This window comes from Trichoplusia ni, chromosome 27, assembly GCF_003590095.1.
Source record: "Trichoplusia ni isolate ovarian cell line Hi5 chromosome 27, tn1, whole genome shotgun sequence".
NCBI classification, from domain to species: domain Eukaryota; kingdom Metazoa; phylum Arthropoda; class Insecta; order Lepidoptera; family Noctuidae; genus Trichoplusia; species Trichoplusia ni.
In genome coordinates, this window is record NC_039504.1 from 197,355 (window position 1) to 216,018 (window position 18,664).

At 35.8% G+C, this 18,664-nt stretch overlaps 3 protein-coding genes across 3 annotated transcripts; 1 reads left to right on the plus strand and 2 right to left on the minus strand.

The window, feature by feature from the left end:
• Positions 1–153: 153 nt before the first annotated feature.
• Positions 154–2,700, minus strand: LOC113505743 (stearoyl-CoA desaturase 5-like). The gene is made up of 6 exons (XM_026888550.1): positions 2,460–2,700; positions 2,254–2,384; positions 1,909–2,114; positions 1,341–1,526; positions 1,076–1,271; positions 154–798 (listed from the first exon to the last, which is right to left on the minus strand). The coding sequence occupies exons 1-6, from the start codon at positions 2,698–2,700 to the stop codon at positions 571–573; spliced, it is 1,188 nt and encodes a 395-aa protein (XP_026744351.1). The 3' UTR covers positions 154–570.
• Positions 2,701–5,835: 3,135 nt separating this feature from the next.
• Positions 5,836–13,165, minus strand: LOC113505896 (acyl-CoA Delta(11) desaturase-like). The gene is made up of 6 exons (XM_026888763.1): positions 12,949–13,165; positions 7,959–8,089; positions 7,628–7,833; positions 7,025–7,210; positions 6,474–6,669; positions 5,836–6,279 (listed from the first exon to the last, which is right to left on the minus strand). The coding sequence occupies exons 2-6, from the start codon at positions 7,989–7,991 to the stop codon at positions 6,070–6,072; spliced, it is 831 nt and encodes a 276-aa protein (XP_026744564.1). The 5' UTR covers positions 7,992–8,089; positions 12,949–13,165; the 3' UTR covers positions 5,836–6,069.
• On the plus strand, positions 10,285–18,555 carry LOC113505899 (serine protease 44-like). Its single transcript, XM_026888769.1, has 11 exons — positions 10,285–10,688; positions 10,827–11,032; positions 11,342–11,544; positions 11,620–11,686; positions 11,771–11,815; positions 14,097–14,268; positions 14,601–14,809; positions 15,224–15,417; positions 15,982–16,039; positions 16,765–16,809; positions 18,472–18,555. The coding sequence occupies exons 1-11, from the start codon at positions 10,606–10,608 to the stop codon at positions 18,543–18,545; spliced, it is 1,356 nt and encodes a 451-aa protein (XP_026744570.1). The 5' UTR covers positions 10,285–10,605; the 3' UTR covers positions 18,546–18,555.
• Positions 18,556–18,664: the final 109 nt, after the last annotated feature.

The following is an 18,664-nucleotide window of genomic DNA, read 5'->3' on the forward strand; positions in this document are numbered from 1 at the left end:
ATAATACTATTTAAATTATTTACTAAAATAAATTATGCTTATCTGTGCCATCAACTGTGTTTTTTATGAAAGAAAGAAGTCATCAATATGATTCAAATCTTATTTAATTAACTCATAGTTTTTAGTTAGGTTTCGTCGTAAAAGAACGAAGAGTTAAATAAAAATATTTTATAAGTATTTTATTTCACCATACATCATTACAATTATTCAAACGAATTATAATACAAAACGCTGAGAAGCACACGTTACTTAATAGTTAATAGTCAAACTTATTATTGCTAACAATACTTACGAAAATATTTCGTATCTACTTTTTACATAATTATGCCTCTGTTTGCCTCATGGACAGTTTTCTTATATTAAACATTCAGAAGCAAGCGGAAACTACTGATAATAATTTCGGCTCAAACATTGTACAATATGCAGGCATTCTTAAACACTTTTCGTTGGATGCCCACCTTATAATCATGTATTGACTGGCCATCTCTAAACTAGGGTACTCGTAATCACGATAAAGAAGATTTCTCTCTCCGGATGTCAAAATATGTAGTCTTAGTCCGCATTTTAAGCTTAACCAGCCATGTTGGATCTCTGTTTGACATTGATATTGAGCAGGTCTTTCTCATTGAACAGCGGGAGTCCTTCAGGTTTGAGTATAGCGGCAGGTGCCTCGAGTGTGGTGTTGAAGGTTGGGTTGAGAGGATGTAGTGGACCAAACGCCGTCACTGCTGCCTTGGCCTCTTCGTTGCCTAGTTCATAGTGAGTGCCATCGCCTGTCCTGATTATTCTATTTGCCACCTAAGGGTCAAAATATAGAGAGTCAAGAATTGAATTGGTAAAAGGAGAAGTAAAAGGGTTAGCAAAATTATATGAGATGTAGGTTGGTGGTATTTAATAAACTAGTAAATGTCGTGGGTTCGATTCCTGTGTATTCTAAATCTGAGTCATGTGCATGTGACTTGAATATCAATGAAACCCTCCGCGACACAAGCATTAAATTCCTCAATGCGGGAGTCGTTTTTTACACGAAGATTGAAATGAGTAATGTAATAGTTAAAATAGTTATACAGCTTACCATCTCAGGTGAGGCAGTTTTCAAATCGTACGCAAGTCCGACTCTCTCGAAAAATCTGATGACACTGGCTGACTGGTTGAAATGCATGGTCAGTTCAGCTGCTTTGTAGTCCCAAGGAAAAGCGTGGTGGTAGTTGTGCCAACCTTCACCGAGACTTATCATTGACACAAACCACGACTCCACCGGTTGAAGTTTTCTAAAAGCAAAAATACGTTTTATTTTCGTTCATTGTATGATCAGAAACTTCCATAAATATGATACTTACTGGTCGTAAGGCCTCGTGCCATACAAATGTGCGAGACTATTGACTAGCCAAGTTCCGTTCAATTGTATCACGTAGCGGAGGAAATAACATCCTAAGAGGGAGTTGAAGAAAGATTCTCCCCAGAAATATACTGGCACGCATACAGGTATCGCTACAGCCAGTAGTACGTATAGATAATAATAATACCTGAAAACGAAGCAAATGAGGATGAGGTTCCTTTAATTTACATTTTGTTTAAATCATTGCTCAATTAGACCAGTTTGCGAAAATGTTTTAAAGTGAGATGATGTAAAATTTCCTAATTAAACAAAATTATGGAGATGAAAACCTTGCAAAAACCATTATATCTTTATTTGCGGTTAAGTTGCACGACCAATTGCTGTGCAGAATCAGATAAGGTTGGAATGTTATAATATTTTATTTAAAGAAAAAAATGGATTAAAATGCATGTAATGGATCAGAGGTGGTGATGATTGAAATCAATTAGATTTGGCAATTATTCAGTCAGTCAGTGCGGTCAAATAATCAAACGGATTTTCAATGTTTAGTGTATTTTTTTTGTTCTTACTTCTTTTGGAACATGACCATCCAATCAGCCTGGAGATCGCTCATGTCGATCCTTCTGCCGAGCTGTATGACGTAGGGGTGCTTCTTGGTCATGAGCCATCCGATGTGGCAGAAGAAGAAGCCACGCTTCGAGTTATGAGGGTCGGCGTCTGTGTCGGAGTAGCGGTGGTGCAGTCTGTGGTCGCGACACCAGATAAACATGGAATTCTGTGGAGAGATGATAAGGTGCTAAAGTAGATTTAGAAAGGCAAAGTTGGGGTCAGGTTCTAATTAGTCCCTTACATTACTTTGTTTTGATAAGTGATTTGAAATCTAAATCTGATGAAAAGTAAAATATATCCCTTACCTGTCCAGCCATGGTTTGAAATAATAGAAATACAGCTCTCAAAGCGGGAGTAGCCTTAAACGACTTGTGAGTGTAAAACCTATGAGCTCCAATTGTGATTCCTTCGCTTGATAATAATCCGATGAGGAATGCTGGAATATACATGTTTTATGAGAAATAAGTTCAATCATCTAAATGCACTAACCGAAATCTTGATCGCAACTTACCCCATACGAAGGATTTCCATGATAAAGCTCCTGTGAGAAACAAAACAAGTCCCCAAACGGCCAAAATGTGCATTATCAAAAATCCAATGGCATTCTTCCAAACCACTTGATGTTTATACATGTAATCTGTTCCTATAAGTCTTGGTACTGCAAACTCTGCTTTACTTGTCTCGAATCCTGGTTTATTGAATTCGTTCGTGTTTTGTTCGGAAGATTTCGTTACAAAGTTTGCAGCAGTCATTTTGTTGGTTCCACTACTCACGCTAATTGACAACTGGTCCATTGAGATCGAGAATCTTTTTATAAAAGGACTTGTAGATCATTGTGTTTTGCGGTAATTGTATTCATCGTTTAAACAATTGAACGAACTTGAACTCTTGTTGTAAGTTTATTGTTAATCGGTTCAATGTTTATTAGTAACAGTGACCTTAAGACGCTCATTAGTATAAGACTAATTGATTTCCCAATTTTCTTTAGTGATGAATTCATAGATGCCTATTGTTATTTTTATCATACTCACATTTGAATATTCATACTTGAATCGTAATCGAACTTATGAATCAGGGATAGTTGTTAACTGTTTTAACTTTTTTATTTATCTTAACGAGCTATACCAATGTTTAAAGTTAGAGTTGATGCTATTTAGCGCATAATTGTATGAATTATACTTATTAAAACTTTCGGTCCCGGATTCGATGTCCGGTCGGGTCAATACAAAAATTCAGATTTCTACATTGTTTCGGGTCTGAGTGTTTGTGGTAGGTACCTTCGTTGTATCTGAATTCCATAACACAAGTGTTTAAGCAACTTACTTTGGGTTCAGAACAATGTATGTGATGTTGTCCGCGTTTATTTATTATTTACTAGCTGTTGCCCGCGACTTCGTTCCCGTGGGTAGAAGAAGATGTAAGTTATGATTAATACCCCTCCTGTTTTGTTTTCACATTTTCCATTGTATCTTCGCTCCTATTAGTCGCAGCGTGATGGTTTATAGCCTAAAGCCTTCCTCGATTAATTGTCTACTCAACACAAAAATAATTTTTCAATTTGGACCAGTAGTTCCTGAGATTAGCGCGTTCAAACAAACAAACAAACAAACAAACAAACTCTTCAGGTTTATATATTAGTATAGAAGTATAGATTGTGTAATGTTGGTATATTCAAATGTATCGCACGTTGACACACACATTGTCTGCTCGAAAAGTTAACATTACTAAAAGGCATATTTTGAATAAAAAGGAAAGATACTAAGAAAAAGAACCGTCTTACTAATAATTTATTGAATACTTGCAACCTGTGTTAATGCAAACGCGTAAAAAATGTCATCTTCACGCCTCTTTATAAAACCATGACTTTAATAGTGAGTAAATAGTTACATAGCATGTTCCTCATACAGTCGATTGCCAGAGATAATGAGATTACTATGCTACAATAAGTTTCATCCAGTTTTATGGTTCATTTCTTCATAGTAAACCATATTTTATAAATAATTTTACATGCTTATTCTTTTTCTTCTGATTTCATACTTATTTTATTTAATCAATTTATCTTAGTTTTTATTAAACCTATTGGAACAGATTTTTATCGAATCACAATTACAAGAAAACAAATCTTTTAAGGCTTTATTTTTTCTTAAATTGAAATTTTGACACAAAAGTCGCAATTTGATCGTGGATCTCTTGCAGTTCCAAATTTTTAACTACATGAGTTATAAAGTAACTAAATTCTAATCACCTCTAGCATGTTTCACTTTTTTGCGCATTTCACTTCACTAAGAAACTGCATCCACGTAAAGAGGGTGCTTTAAGTTTGACTGTCGACACGAAAATAAATTATTAAGGTCAACTTCATCTTTTATGTCTCTGTGTTAAACATTACATCCATCTCCCAATTGTCTTTAAATTAATCATCTGGTAAGAAGAGTTAAGTTAAAACGGAAGAATAAGGCAGCAAAATCACCTTTCTAAAGTACTTAATAACAATCTTGTTATTGTTCCTTTGTAAAGTGCTAATATTAGCATCATGTATGTACTACTTACTCTACACATTATTGTCATGCAATATAATCAAACTTTGATCGACTTTTGATTCTTGGACTTGGTTTTTAAAAGTTTTGACGGCGTTTAGGTCCGTCACTGGATGGTTAAAATGGATGGTTACTATATTATTGTCTGTTATATGTTAGAGAAGATGCTATTTTTGCCTAAATTAAAAAGGCGTTTTTATTAACAAGCTGTTGTTTACTTCCAACAGTCTCTTTGTCTGTAAGCAAATTTGAAAATATATTATACGTTAATTCGACCCTCTTCTGTGTCTGATCAAGCGTAACAATGCTACTTTGCTCAAAGGAGACCATAGAAGCTTAATTTAAAAACAACCGTAATGAGTAAGGATTCGTTTAAATCGTCTTGACAGCAACGAGCACGATCCCAAAGCAGGAAAGCAAGATAATTATATTATTCCATATAAAAGTAAATTATCTATTATTGGTTAAAGGTTAATCGAAAGTCCTTGATTAACTTTTATATGTAAATACGAAGTACTATTAAATTATGCACATACCAATCAAGTAGTTTCTTTAATTAACGGATTGTACAAGACAATAGCTTACTGGCATTGGACCACAAAAAAAAGCAACAAATTATACTTTAAAAAATACCTACAATCTTAGTTCCAAGGTGATTTAACCACTGTCAAAACATCTATCGGTATAAAGTCACGTGACTTATCGTTGACCTGTCATTTACATACATTTGAGCGTTATTTATTGACCTTATCCATTGTAGAAATGTATTTTAGGGACAGGTTTTAGAGACTCTTACGCATATTTCTCAGCTGTTAGGGAGCGATCTGCATGATCACGCGTGAATTCATTTTCTGAATGTTGTATGGTGTGTGTTTTCGGTACAAACGGAGATACTTAATTGAACTACGTACTGCGTACCACAGTGTTGCTTAACGTGTAGATATTAAACTTTTACTTCAAATAAAAACTTTTTACTGACTTTTTTACTCTCTTGTTAATAAAACCAAGTTATCTTTAAAGAATAATAAGTAAACAAGAATAATATGTTTTATTTCTTAAACCAGACTCAATTTACATCGGTTTACTTAGCCTAGATTTGTGTAGTAAATAAAATTATTATTTAAAATCAGGTCAGTCAGTCATGGTTTACTTTCATAACATTTTTGCTTAGTAGTAGCTTCGCCCTAATTATGCTGATTCAAATCGGGCAAAAGAACTAATTTTAATTTTGAATTTTTTTAGGGCCACATTCGCCTGAGAATGAGGTCTAGAAAAATTAATAAGAAAATTAAGGTGAAACCTAAAAATGAAACATTTTCTATCCTAAATACAAAATAATCTGTACGAATTACTCTTATTGATCTCTCTCCATCAAGAAAGATGCTTGTACCTAAATAGCATTGTGACACCGAAAGGTAAGTATTTTAATGTGTTAGTGTCGACTTCTGGCTAAATGGCGAGCCGAGTTGCATATAGGCCTAGTATCGGGATGAATTATGCATGCAGCAGTCCACTATGAACTAAAATGGCAGATGACAATCAATCCAATTCAATATGAATTTGCGCAAAACGAACCCTAGTTTACTAAGCAGCATGCGATGGCCTTATTGTCGCTTTAACATTATGGACATCATTTTCATGTTTAAATGGCAAGTCTCTTGGTGCTGCCAAAGTGCTAGTGTACGTCGGATTGAGAGGATGCACTGGTCCAATGGCTGTCACAGCAGAACGCAAGACGTCGTTGCCAAGTTCAAAGTGACTGCCATCACCTGTTCTTACTATCCTGTTTTTTACCTGTAATAGTCAAGTTATAAATAGACTTAAAAATATTGCTTTGGTCTCATTCTTTATAACACGACAGCAAACCTTTTACTTAAGGGAATGATAGGCCAATCAAGGGCTAAAGGGCCTGGCCCTGATTCTCTACACAGATAATGAATACTTTATCGCTATTATAATATTTTTTTATTTGTAGTTAAAATCTTTACCATTTCTGGTGATGCAGTTTTTAGGTCGTAAGCTAGTCCAATCTTCTCGAGGAATTTAATGAAAGATGCCGAATGATTGAGGAATCCAGTTAGTTCAGCCGCTTTGTAGTCCCATGGGAACGCGTGGTGGTAGTTGTGCCATCCTTCTCCGTAAGTCACTAGAGATACGAACCACGACTCCACGGGCTGGAGGTTTCTGAAGAAAGGAAATAATATTTTAAAGGAAGAAAATAATTAAGGACCTAACCTTAACCTTAACCTAACTATAACGGAGTTCGTTCAATGTAAATATCTCCAAGTCAAAAAACACTTCCACAATCGGTAGGGTATATTGAAAACGCACATTGTATTGAAACGACATTTCGTATCGATAAGTTATGTAAGTTAGTCATGTAAGTTATACCTCATTTTCATTCACTGAAGCTTTTTGTAACAATAAAACTGAGCTAGAGGCTCTGGTAATTGTTAAACTGCTTGATGTTATTTTAAATGAACAAGAATAAATAGGGAAATAATTTCCCTTTATATAATTGTTAAAGTATTCTGCTCACTTATCATAAGGTCTAGTTCCATACATATGTGCAGCGCTATTGACAAGCCAGGTCCCATTAAGAGAGTGGATGTAGCGGAAGAAATAGCACACTAATAGTGATTTCCACCAGACTTCTCCGAAAAATTGAATGGGCACCCATACAGGGATAGCAATCCCAATCAACGCATATAATGGATAGAAGTATCTGAAACAAAAAATATTATTTAAGATCAAAGGTAAAGATCTTTTAAGGAACAACAAATGAGAGTAAAGAAATTAAGTAATTGGATTCTGAAAGATTTTTATTAGTACGAGTACAATGTTATTGTTGCCAGTTTTAACTCGGATAAAACTGACAAAAACCGGACAATATTTAAGTAGGTAACAAAAGGCTGCATGCGGCCAGTACCGTAGACACTGGCACGAAAACGGGGAGGTCTATGCCCAGCAGTGGGAGAACAAATGCTGTAGATGATGATGATCATAATGAAGAACAATTGGCCTATGGTCACTTTTGAAGTGAGATTGTTGCAGTTGTGGAAGCGTGCGAACAGCGTCCATTCCACAACAGAAATAAAACTACTTCACAGTTGATACTCGCTATAAACGTTTCCTCGCTTACTTTTTCTGAAACATGACCATCCAATCATTTTGCAAGTCGCTGATGTCAATTTCTCTGCCAAGCTCTTTTACGTATGGATGTTTTTTCATCATGAGCCAGCCAACGTGTGAAAAGAAGAAACCTCGGTTCGAATTGTGAGGATCAGCATCCGTGTCAGAGTAGCGGTGATGCAGCCGGTGATCACGACACCACGTCAACATGCAGTTCTGTAAAGAATACAAATATTAAGAACCTTTACGAATGTTAAAGCGAACCATTAAACAACTTTAGAAAATTGAAATGAAGGTTAGAGTAATCTGACTTCTGAAATAGAACCAAGTATAAATGTTACCTGTCCTGCCAACGTTTGAAATGCCAACAACATTGCTCTACAAGCTGCAGTAGCTTTGAATGTTTTATGAGTAAAATGTCTGTGGGCCCCTGTCGTGATACCTTCTGCTCCCAAGTATGTTAAGAATGTAGCTGAAATAGTATATCACATCGATGAATAACCAAAAAAAAACAACATATTTTCCATTATTGACAAATTTACGCAGTACCCTACCCTAGATCGTCCACCTTAACCACACATTCGCACACAATTATTTTATGAACTCAATTTAATATTAATAATTTTGACTTACTCCATAAAAACGTCTTTAAATGAATCCCTCCTGTGACCATTACAACGAACCCCCATAAACCAAGCAAATGTAAGATCAAAAATCCAATGGCATTTGTCCAAACGATTTTGTGCTTGTATGTGTAATCTGTTCCTATATTCTTAGTAAGTATAGGCGTATATTCTTTCTGACTGTTCGGTTTCAGGTCCATCTTATTCTAATCCTTTATAATATTTAACACTGTATGGGTAACACAATGACAGAGGAACGATAAATGAATGATATTCTAATTGAAGGTATATCATGGAGTGCATAATATATTTTAATTCAATGTTCTACGTAATAAACTTGAACCCTTTTTTGTATACTAATTAAGTACTTACGCTTGGATTACTTGACGTTTTATTTTAATACTTTTACACCGGTTAAATAATTTGATCTAAGCAATACGATGGAGTGGCATGGTTTATTAGCGCACGCACATTACGCACGAGTTTTGTAAAATATTATTCATTCAGTATCACATAGGTTAAGTTTTGATGTCTTATTTTATTTCTTATCAGTGGGTATCTAAATTACGTATCATGGATTTAAAAGTATTAATTATTTATTACATCATTTATGTTACGGTCCGGGTCGGGGCAGCCAGCAGCAGGTTTACTCATGAATGTGGTTTGGTTCTGCTTTTGATTTTGATCCATTTCATTAGCTGTCGGTCGAGCGTAGTTCCATCTCGTGCCACTGCAGGAATTGGCGCCTGTATCGGGGTTTAGAGTATCAACTCGATATTCTCTTGAAACAGAAGGAGTAAACCTACAGGTCTTAAAGTACGGTGGCATTGTTTTGCTACCACAACTGCTACAGTCTCACTATAGGCGATTTCTAAACAACTGTCTTCTTTGACAACGGTAGTTATACACACGTCCCATAATATTTGATGCTAGTCAGGTTTATAATAATTTATTTGGAGAGAATGTATATTTCCATTGTGCAAAGTTTCTTAACAGTGTGACAAGCAATTTGTGTACCAGTTTTAAACATGCTTTCCCTTTTTTTACAATCTAGACATGCAGCTTTACCAACACCATACTTTCTAGTGCAGAAATAAGCCTGAAACACTGGTTTTCTTTCAATTATTATCAAAGAACATCCTTGTTATTTACCTTCCAGTGAGGGATAAACAATATTTGTTCGATGATATTTTGACCCCATATTGACCGTCACGGTAGACATTGGCATAATTATAAGTCTGGGCCTAAGCCTGCTTTAAGCGGACTAATTGAATGAGCCACGTAATTTCGATGTCATTCGGGTATTTTTTTTATTTGTATGATAGATGTAATTGATGATGAATTAATCTATATGGCATGGGAATTTAGCTGATGAATCTTTTCAAAATAAGAGTCATCAATCTTTGGGTGTTCCTAAATGAACAAAATTATTGTTGTAAATAAGTTCCAAACATTTTAAAATAAAATTAGATGCCATAAAATCTGTCTCAACAGAGGAAGATGAGAGTCGAATGTAACGTTTAGCTATGATTTGTATTGCACATCAGCAAGAGACAATAATGTGTTTAGTTCATGTCTTTGGCGTATGGATTCTGCCATACTTCTCAAATTCTTATTTAATAATATATTATTTTATAAATGCTGAATAGCTGGCGTTAAAACTTGGTCAAATTTCCATAATCTAATAAATCATACCAGCCAATATTTAAAAAATATTTTTATTCAGCGTCACCATGCACTCTTGTGTATAAATGCTAAAGAAAAACTTAATTAAATCCCGAGTATAATCTACGCACGATTGAGCTTTGATATCCAAACAGAAATTTAATTAAATTCTTATGTACTCCTATTACAATTTATTGGCAAGGAAATCATTCCAGCGATGCCGATCATGATGGAATTTTTGCCAACCGTTTACCTGGTACTAAGTACGCCCATAAAATGATACAGATATGGTCCGTACTTTGTCTCGTAATCAGTTGGGTGAGTACAACCTTATATTTTAATTAAATTCTGTGCGTCAAGCATAAATAATATTTGAGCAATATTTAATGCAGTTTTAGATAAAGAATTAAATATTAAAGTGATTTAAATATTTTAATTAAACGAGCGCTGTAATTTCACTATCATGTGATCAAACTGTAGTCGTTTAGCGTTTTCTTATATACTGCTATTCCTTTGATACAGGCACATGGAGATTTAATAAATGCAACATGTGGTAAGTTGGAAGCGTGGCATTTCTCGTAAAATGGGGCTGCATTAATATCTTAATGTTTGTGTAGAGTGTGGCATCGCCGGGCACAACCGGCGCATCGTCGGGGGCACCACAGTCCAGCCGCACGCCTACCCCTGGCTCGTGTCGCTCATGCTGGGGCCCAAGCTGCACTGCGGCGGAGCGATTATCACTGACACCCACATCCTCACCGCGGGACATTGCATTACTTTCGGGTTCGCTACTACGTCATTCGAAAATTCAATTTATAATGTCATATATGTACTTTTAATTAGATATGCTATAATTAAATCAAGAATATTTTAATAATAATTTAAATCAATCATTCAATTTAATTTTCTTTTCTCTCTTAGCGTCCATTACCGTGACTTAACCGTGTACGTGGGCATGCACGACCGCCTGGACACGTCATACGTCACGATGCACGTTGAAAACGGCATCAAGCACCCCCATTTCACATCCAACGCAGTCCGGGACATCAATGATATAGCCGTACTCACCCTCGACAAGAGCTTAAAGTTTTCAGAGAAAGTTCGTCCAATATGTTTGCCGGACGAAAGTAAGTACGAAGAAAATTCTGGAAACTACCGCCGACTTTAAAGTAAAGCTGTTAGGTGTCGACAAGAGATGGCGCTCTATCGTGAATGGAGTGCCGTCTCGGTTACACTTGCAACATTATTTCTTAAAATGGTGGTACTAGGTCCGTAAGGTTTTGCTTCTATTGGATTAGAACATCCATGTAATCATGTATCACAAGATACGAATGAGGAGTTCTTGTTAATAATTGATGTTCTCTCCTTTTCATACCCAGCACTAGATTCTGATAGTGTAAAGAATCTTAATTGACCAACCACATTCTACTTTTCAGGTATGGACTTCAGAAATTTGCAACTGACAGTGGCTGGATGGGGAAAAACAAGGCAAGGTGCTTTGACGTCGTCAAGATACTTGCTTGAAACAAAAGTTGAAATTGTAGACAGCGACAAATGCAAGAAATCTGCGATATACAGAGACAATCTGGTCAGTGACACGATGATGTGTGCCTACAGCCTGGGAAAAGATGCTTGCCAGGTAAGAACATACCTAATTAATGAAGTTGTAAATCTACAAACATTTCATGCCTAATTTTACTCAACTTTGTTTCAGGGTGACAGTGGAGGTCCACTGTTTTCTACTCATCGACGATCGTACAATAAGAAATGGTATCAAGTTGGTCAGTATATGATATTCCGCTCAATGTAAATATTTAATAATCCTTTTTCTAATAATAGCTCAATAAAAAAATGATTTGTTTAAGGTATCGTGTCCTGGGGTATTGATTGCGCTATGCCAGATTATCCAGGTAAAATTATCATTGATGTTCCCATCTAGGCTTGTTCCAATCGGGCTAATTTGTTTAATTATTTTGTTGTGTCTAGGTGTCTACACAATTGTATCGAAGTACATCAGCTGGATCAAGCAGCAGACCGCGGAGGGGACGTACTGTGTGTAGTAATAAGAAGTCACCATTTTATAACATGGATAATAAAAAATTAGAATTTTGGTATTATTTTTAAACCAAGCAATCCTTGCTTAATTTTCTGACAAACAATTTAATATGATTTAGTTTATATTCGTTGCTGATGCATATCGTTTTTAAAATGAAAAAAAAAAACACATTGTTAGTTCTAGGAGAACGTATCGCTTTGGCGATAAGAAAATAGGTAAATTGGCTACAGAAACAAATTGAATTGTGAATTACGATTTGACAATTTTACGACCTGAGCCAAATATTTGCCGAAATAGTAAACCGAGAAACAAGCGATCGGTTGATATTATTCTATTTGGGCTCACCTAAAAGCTCCTAATGGGTAGCGTTTTGATTTAATTATGACATTTGGAAATTATAGTTCTAATGTTCACGATAAAATTTATAACCTTCAGCGTGTTAAATTTACAAGGATATTATCGCGTGGATAATTTCTGCGTTTTAAATCCGTGTAGAGCGTAAATAAGCAAGCATCGGTTGCAGAAAACAGTGCGGTGGTAGTGGCTATGAGTGAGTGCAGTGTCCAACATACATACTGAAATGTTCACAGTACTAAGCACTATTTACTTGTTAATCGGGCTCGGTCAGGTCTGTATAATTATTAAAAGCTATCGACGTAATTAATGTTCACGCGATATCACAAAGTGATCATGTTTTAGGTGGTGCTGGTGCGCGGCTCTGACTGTCGTAAGTGAATTGATAGTTAATTAATAAACATAATGACATGGAAATCGAGAAAGTCGTAAAAAAATGGAAATCTTTCGTTCTGGGGTAATGAGCGGAAACATCTTGATATTGATATCGTCGGAACTAATATGTAGAACTGAGACGAAATACTGTAAGTAATTAGTGCAGTTTCAATCGAAAAAACTGCCATTGAGAGGATTTCTTTTAAGATTTATATTATAATAATAATTGTTTGTTTTATCTATTTTGTAATAAGTCACCTTATGGATTGTAGGTCCTTGCATCTTGATCATATTGTTTCAATAGCATGGTGGCACACTCGGCGGCACGTGCACTTGCTTCGCTTGCATTCGGTTTCTTGTTTATATTCAGGGGAGCGACGTCGACGCCCGACAAACATGCACTTGAACCCGTTTCGATTGTTGCAGTACTGTTATCCGCCCGACCGATCTGGACGTCTTACAATCAGATATAATGTAATTAACTGACTTTCTCTGGTCCATTTAGTTGATATAGACTGCCGGAAAAAAGCAGTTATTCTTATACCTACTCAGAATGTTACAAACCAGTATATTGATAGCCGATATTGTCCTAATTAATTAAGAACGAAAAGTAAATAAATCTCTGTAAATATTCCTGGTAGTTTCTAAAGCTTAGTCCAAATACCCTATTTACAAAGCTACACATTAAAAAAAAATGCTTTCAAGGTATTTGTGTACTCTATCTAGTTCTCCATGCCTAAGTTTAACGTCCAATGTTGGACGATAAACACTACTGATTGCGTAATAACAAAGTGGCAAAAAACCCAAGTAAAAAGAAAACAATGAACCAACTACTTTAAATCTGAAACACATAAAAGCATGTCAATATTTTATTGTATTATAACCATTTCAATGAAAACCATGGCCATAAGCCTGTACGCATCAAACTTAAGACGCTGGAAAGATGAAAACATTGTCAGTATACAAATCATAATGCTTGCTGAGTCCGCCCGAGTTCATCCCCATACAATAATGAACCTGCTTAGTATCGTGGTGTTGAGAGTCCAAGGGGCGCAGAAATTTTCCTCCACTGACAATTTCTCTGTAGTCTGCTTAACGCATTGCTGCTATATCCTGTGATTCGGATCCTCGTTACTATATTTAGCCGGTAATGTTCGCTGAGAAAACTAAATCCCATAAAATACTAATAATTCATCCCGCTAGTTCCTTTGTGATCTGCCGTGGTCCAAGTTTGGGCAAACCCAGACAATTGACAGCCCTAGCTTAGCGTCTAAACTTCATTGAATCGAACATACATTACACAATTTGTCAAAGGTAAACGAGTGTAACTGTGTCGTCATAAAGTGGTGTTATTGCAATTATTTAATACAGGAATATTGTGACTTAATGTTTTTGCTTCGGCCTAGAATGCGGCAAGCCAGCGGATACTGTGGTCTCTCTCAGGATAGTAGGAGGAAGACGAGCTGAACCTCATTCGTTCCCGTGGACGGTAGCCATCTTGAAAAATGATCGTATGCACTGCGGGGGCGCTATGATCACCAATAAGCATGTTCTTAGCGCCGGACATTGTTTTAAATGGTACGTATTTTTTTTATTTATTAAGCTGATTGTGGAACATCTTTGGTGTATTTTGCCAAAAACAGATTCGAGAAGATCGGAGGGACAGAGCTTCTGTTAATTGATTGATTCTCTGCTTTTAAAGTATTTAATGTATCTAAGATTACCACTGTCATTGGTGTCGTAGTGAAAATATATAGGCATAGATAGTAAATTGGAAATCGTCATGTTTTGACGTGGTAAATATAAATTTTAGACAAACTATTTCGGATAGATTGGGTATCATCTGAAAAACAGGCAAAAATAGAAAAAAAAGGATTTTTCGTTTGTCTTGAACCAAGTTTAAATTACAGGGACAACTTCAAAGTTATGGAAGTTCTCATAGGATTGGACAATATGGATGATTTGAAGAATGTTGAAAAACGTAATATATCGAATGTTGTTATACACGAAGCGTTTACTTCGACTGCGGTTCGAGATGAAAATGATATTGCCATTGCAACACTCAATGTACCGGTCCAATTTAGTGATACTATTGTGCCAATATGTTTGCCGGAACCCGGTAAGTTTGACTGAGAAGCTTATTATATAAATGTATATATTTTTATATAGCTTGTATAGGATCCAAATGCAGGGCAAAATCCCCCCCTTTTTCTTAAAGACTCTCCATCATTTTTTTTTCTAAATAAATAAATCATATTTAAAAAAAAAGTGATTAAAAGAGTCAAAAAGTGAGTCATTCCTGCAAGCATTGTAATTGTTGGAACGGCTTAAATGTAGGAAAGTGACGATTTAAATGAGCGGAAATATCATATTAAAAGGTAAAATTAAAAAAAAATGTCTTTTTATCGAGCTCGACTAGATAAATATTCTAACATTTGTCAGACATTATCTTCTAATAATAAAAGATACTCGAAAAGTAATACGAATAAAGGATTCGGCTAAAATGGAAATTACCCGCATTTTTCTTTTATAGGCGAAGATTTTACAAATAGAGTAGGAACTATAGTTGGATGGGGGCGTGTTGGAGTAGAGAAATCTTCTTCAAAGGTTCTGTTGAAGGCTAGTCTGCGGATCTTGTCAGATCCAGACTGTATGAACTCGCAACTCGCTCAGCATTTAAAACCGACAATGATGTGCGCTTTCTCCAAAGGAAAGGACGGCTGTCAGGTAACTTGAATAAAGAATTAATGGTAATTGTGATTAAGGATTCTTAGTAATTAGGAAAACGTTTGATAAACGTTGTGATCACTTTTGTTGACTAAATAGTTTTGCAGCATAGTGGAATCCTTATGGTAAATTAGAGTGTCATCTGTTATTTTTCCTATTTTTTCCACAGTGGATTTAGATTTCGTGAATATCGTTCTGATTCACACGATTTTCTTTAAGTAATAATATGGTAAAATCTCTCCGTTAGCTTAGTGGTAGCACCTCTCGACTAAGCCGGAGATCTCGAGTTTGAGCGAAAGCCACTTATTTAGAAATACGAGTAAATACCACGGATCCCATGTTTCGGAAAGTTCGTAAAAATGTAGGTCCTGCTATTAATCTCAGTCGGGTCGCGTCGCATTGCCATCCTATTTTTCTAAGAGATTTAGGCAACGGAGAGTGCATCTGTATTGGCGCACACGCTTGTGCGTCATAAAATATCCCGCGTAGCTTACTGGTCTTGCTACGCCAGCCATTACATCTAATTATTACGATTTTTTTGATAACATGATTTCTGATTCACAGGGCGACAGTGGTGGACCGTTATTAGTTTTCCAACCGGAGGGAAAATATGTTCAAGCAGGTAAATCACACTATTTACTATTAAGGTATACTCATTACTCTAGTATATTTATGTATTCAGGTGTAAAGAAAATGAGGAATAGAATAAATATTGTGTTAGTCTACTCATTAGGGTGATCAGCAGCCTGCAACGAATGCGACATGATTGCGCACGTGTTGCTCCCATGAACTCTATTTCACGTGCTACGTTACATACACATTATTAACGTATATAGAGAGGCAACGTATCCAACCAACAGTAGAATCATTTGCCACATTAATAATTTTAATGAGAAAAAGCCGTTCTATCCGTTTATCGGCAAAACTTAGAAAGGCGCATTATGGGAATTAATAAGACCTGGGAGTTTTGGGTTTAAAGCTGACTGGAACTGGGTTTGCTAACTCACAATTTTTGTAGCAAGGAGACAATCGAGTCTTTTTTTATTAACTACGATTAGCTCATCTTAGCAAGGATAAGCGTATGTATGAAGGCAGGCAGACCGGGGTCTTTGTCTTTAAACGGTGAAATGGAGTAGTACGCTGTTGAGGGTCAAACCGATAAAAGTCGTGTCTTTTGACATCAACTAATAAAATTAACAACATAAATCGCTGCTTGAACGTAGATTCATCCGGTACTTTCATAGTCATGCAATGAGAAAGTAAGTAATGTGGCGATTTAAGGAGAAATAACTGATTATCATACGTCATGACCTTGACCTGATGCTAATGGAACTATTTCTTATTCAGGTGTTGTGTCTTGGGGCATCGGGTGTGCGGATCCCAGGTATCCTGGTAAGTTAACTTTAGTCTGATAAAGTTCGACTTTGACTTCTCAATGCCAATATCTCATGCATTTCTTAACAAGGACAGTCCAAGAAATATTGATGAACATATATGGGGCGTGATTTTTTTATTGTTTAGCGATTTTCTGTTGTTTTACTTCCTTTTCAGCAAGTTCAATGAAATTGCAATTTCTTAAGTGTGATGATCCCAATTTGGGTATTTAATATTCCTCAGTTTATGTTATGAAAACAAATAGCCAGTTTTCTTATCGGTACTATCAGCATTGCACAAAATATGGCCATTTTATTATCAGTATGTACCTAGTTAGTTATGAAACACTGCTGCCCCAAGTTCAGATAAATTGATTTTTTGCCACTTACCCAAAAGGGTTCAATGTTTTATATAGACCGATTCTCCAATCGAGCAATGGTTTCCACCATTGTTGAGACTAGGGAGATAGTATCTTCAGTAGTTAACACACATGTAGACATCTATCATGTCAAATTACCCAGCTCTACATTATATTACCAGGTCAAAGCAGATATGTAAGTGAAGGATTACAAAGTAAACAATCTATATTCATATTCCGAAAAATACGAAAATTTATTCAATTTTTGTCAACGCTCGCATTGATTTATCAGCTGTAGATTTATACGACCACTTGCACGCGCATTGTATGCTTAGCGTCACGCTTGTGCGCCAACCAAACAATTTACATTATATTACGTCACACAACTCATTACAGTCATCTGTCCACATTATTTATTTCGTAGAGAATTCTTAACTAGTTAAAATTACACATAAGTAATAGTACTTCATAATTATGAGCAAATTTGTTTTCTCAATTCCGTTATTTTAATACATAGAACATTTTATAGCCTTGTTGCATTTGCAAAGTCGTGACTACGCTGCATTTTTATACATTATCGTTGGAGTGAACTGTGATAAAGGATTGATTTGAAATAAATTTTGATGGCCGGAAATCGGCACGTAGAAAAACCTAAAATGTGGTTTTGTTGAATGAAAACTGGAGCATGTTATGACGCTGAAGGCAGATAGACAATAAACTCATTTTCATTGTTACTTGCTATTAAGAGTTACTTCTCTCTTAGAATATCAATTTCAAATTAGAACAATTAGTTCTTATTTAGCGTATCCCTGTTCCACTTTTTAAGGTTTCTTTGATTAGAATTCCTTTTATAACTCGAATATTTAGGAGAGTATTACAGGATTCTTGTTACTATTTACTGGCATAGGTACATGTTTTAAAAAAATCTTGTATTAATGTATAAGTTACAATAAATAATCAATTGTTACCTCGTTTACGGGCGGAGCGCCCGTTTTTTGCGGATAAAAAAATCGAGCAAAAATGCAAGACTGCGTTAGCGAAACTTCAAGATGTTGTTTTGATTTTTTGCAATGGCAGCAGTTCTTTTCTTTACCCAGTGGAAATAGACATGGACTTCCTTCGCGCTGGGGAAGGCGAAGGAATTCTACCGGCTAAAACCACTTTAGTCTTGGGGTTTACGTAAAAGTATAGTTGAAGAAGTTTTGCAAGCGAGGCCCTTTTTTCTCCCACCACTACATTAATTTACTTCATAAAGTAGGTAGTAGTATGTTTTTAGTAAGCGCGCTATTCATTATTATTTATTTTTTAATGTTAATTTACAGGAGTATACACGAAAGTTAGCAACTACATCGACTGGATTGCGCAACACTCGGCGGATGGAATCAGATGCAATTAAATGTTTTAGTTATTAGAAATATATGTATATATTATTATAAATAAATAATTATAATAGTATAGTAAACTGTTGTCTTTTTTAACTCCTGTAAATTAAGTGCGGGCCCCATAGATGTCGCT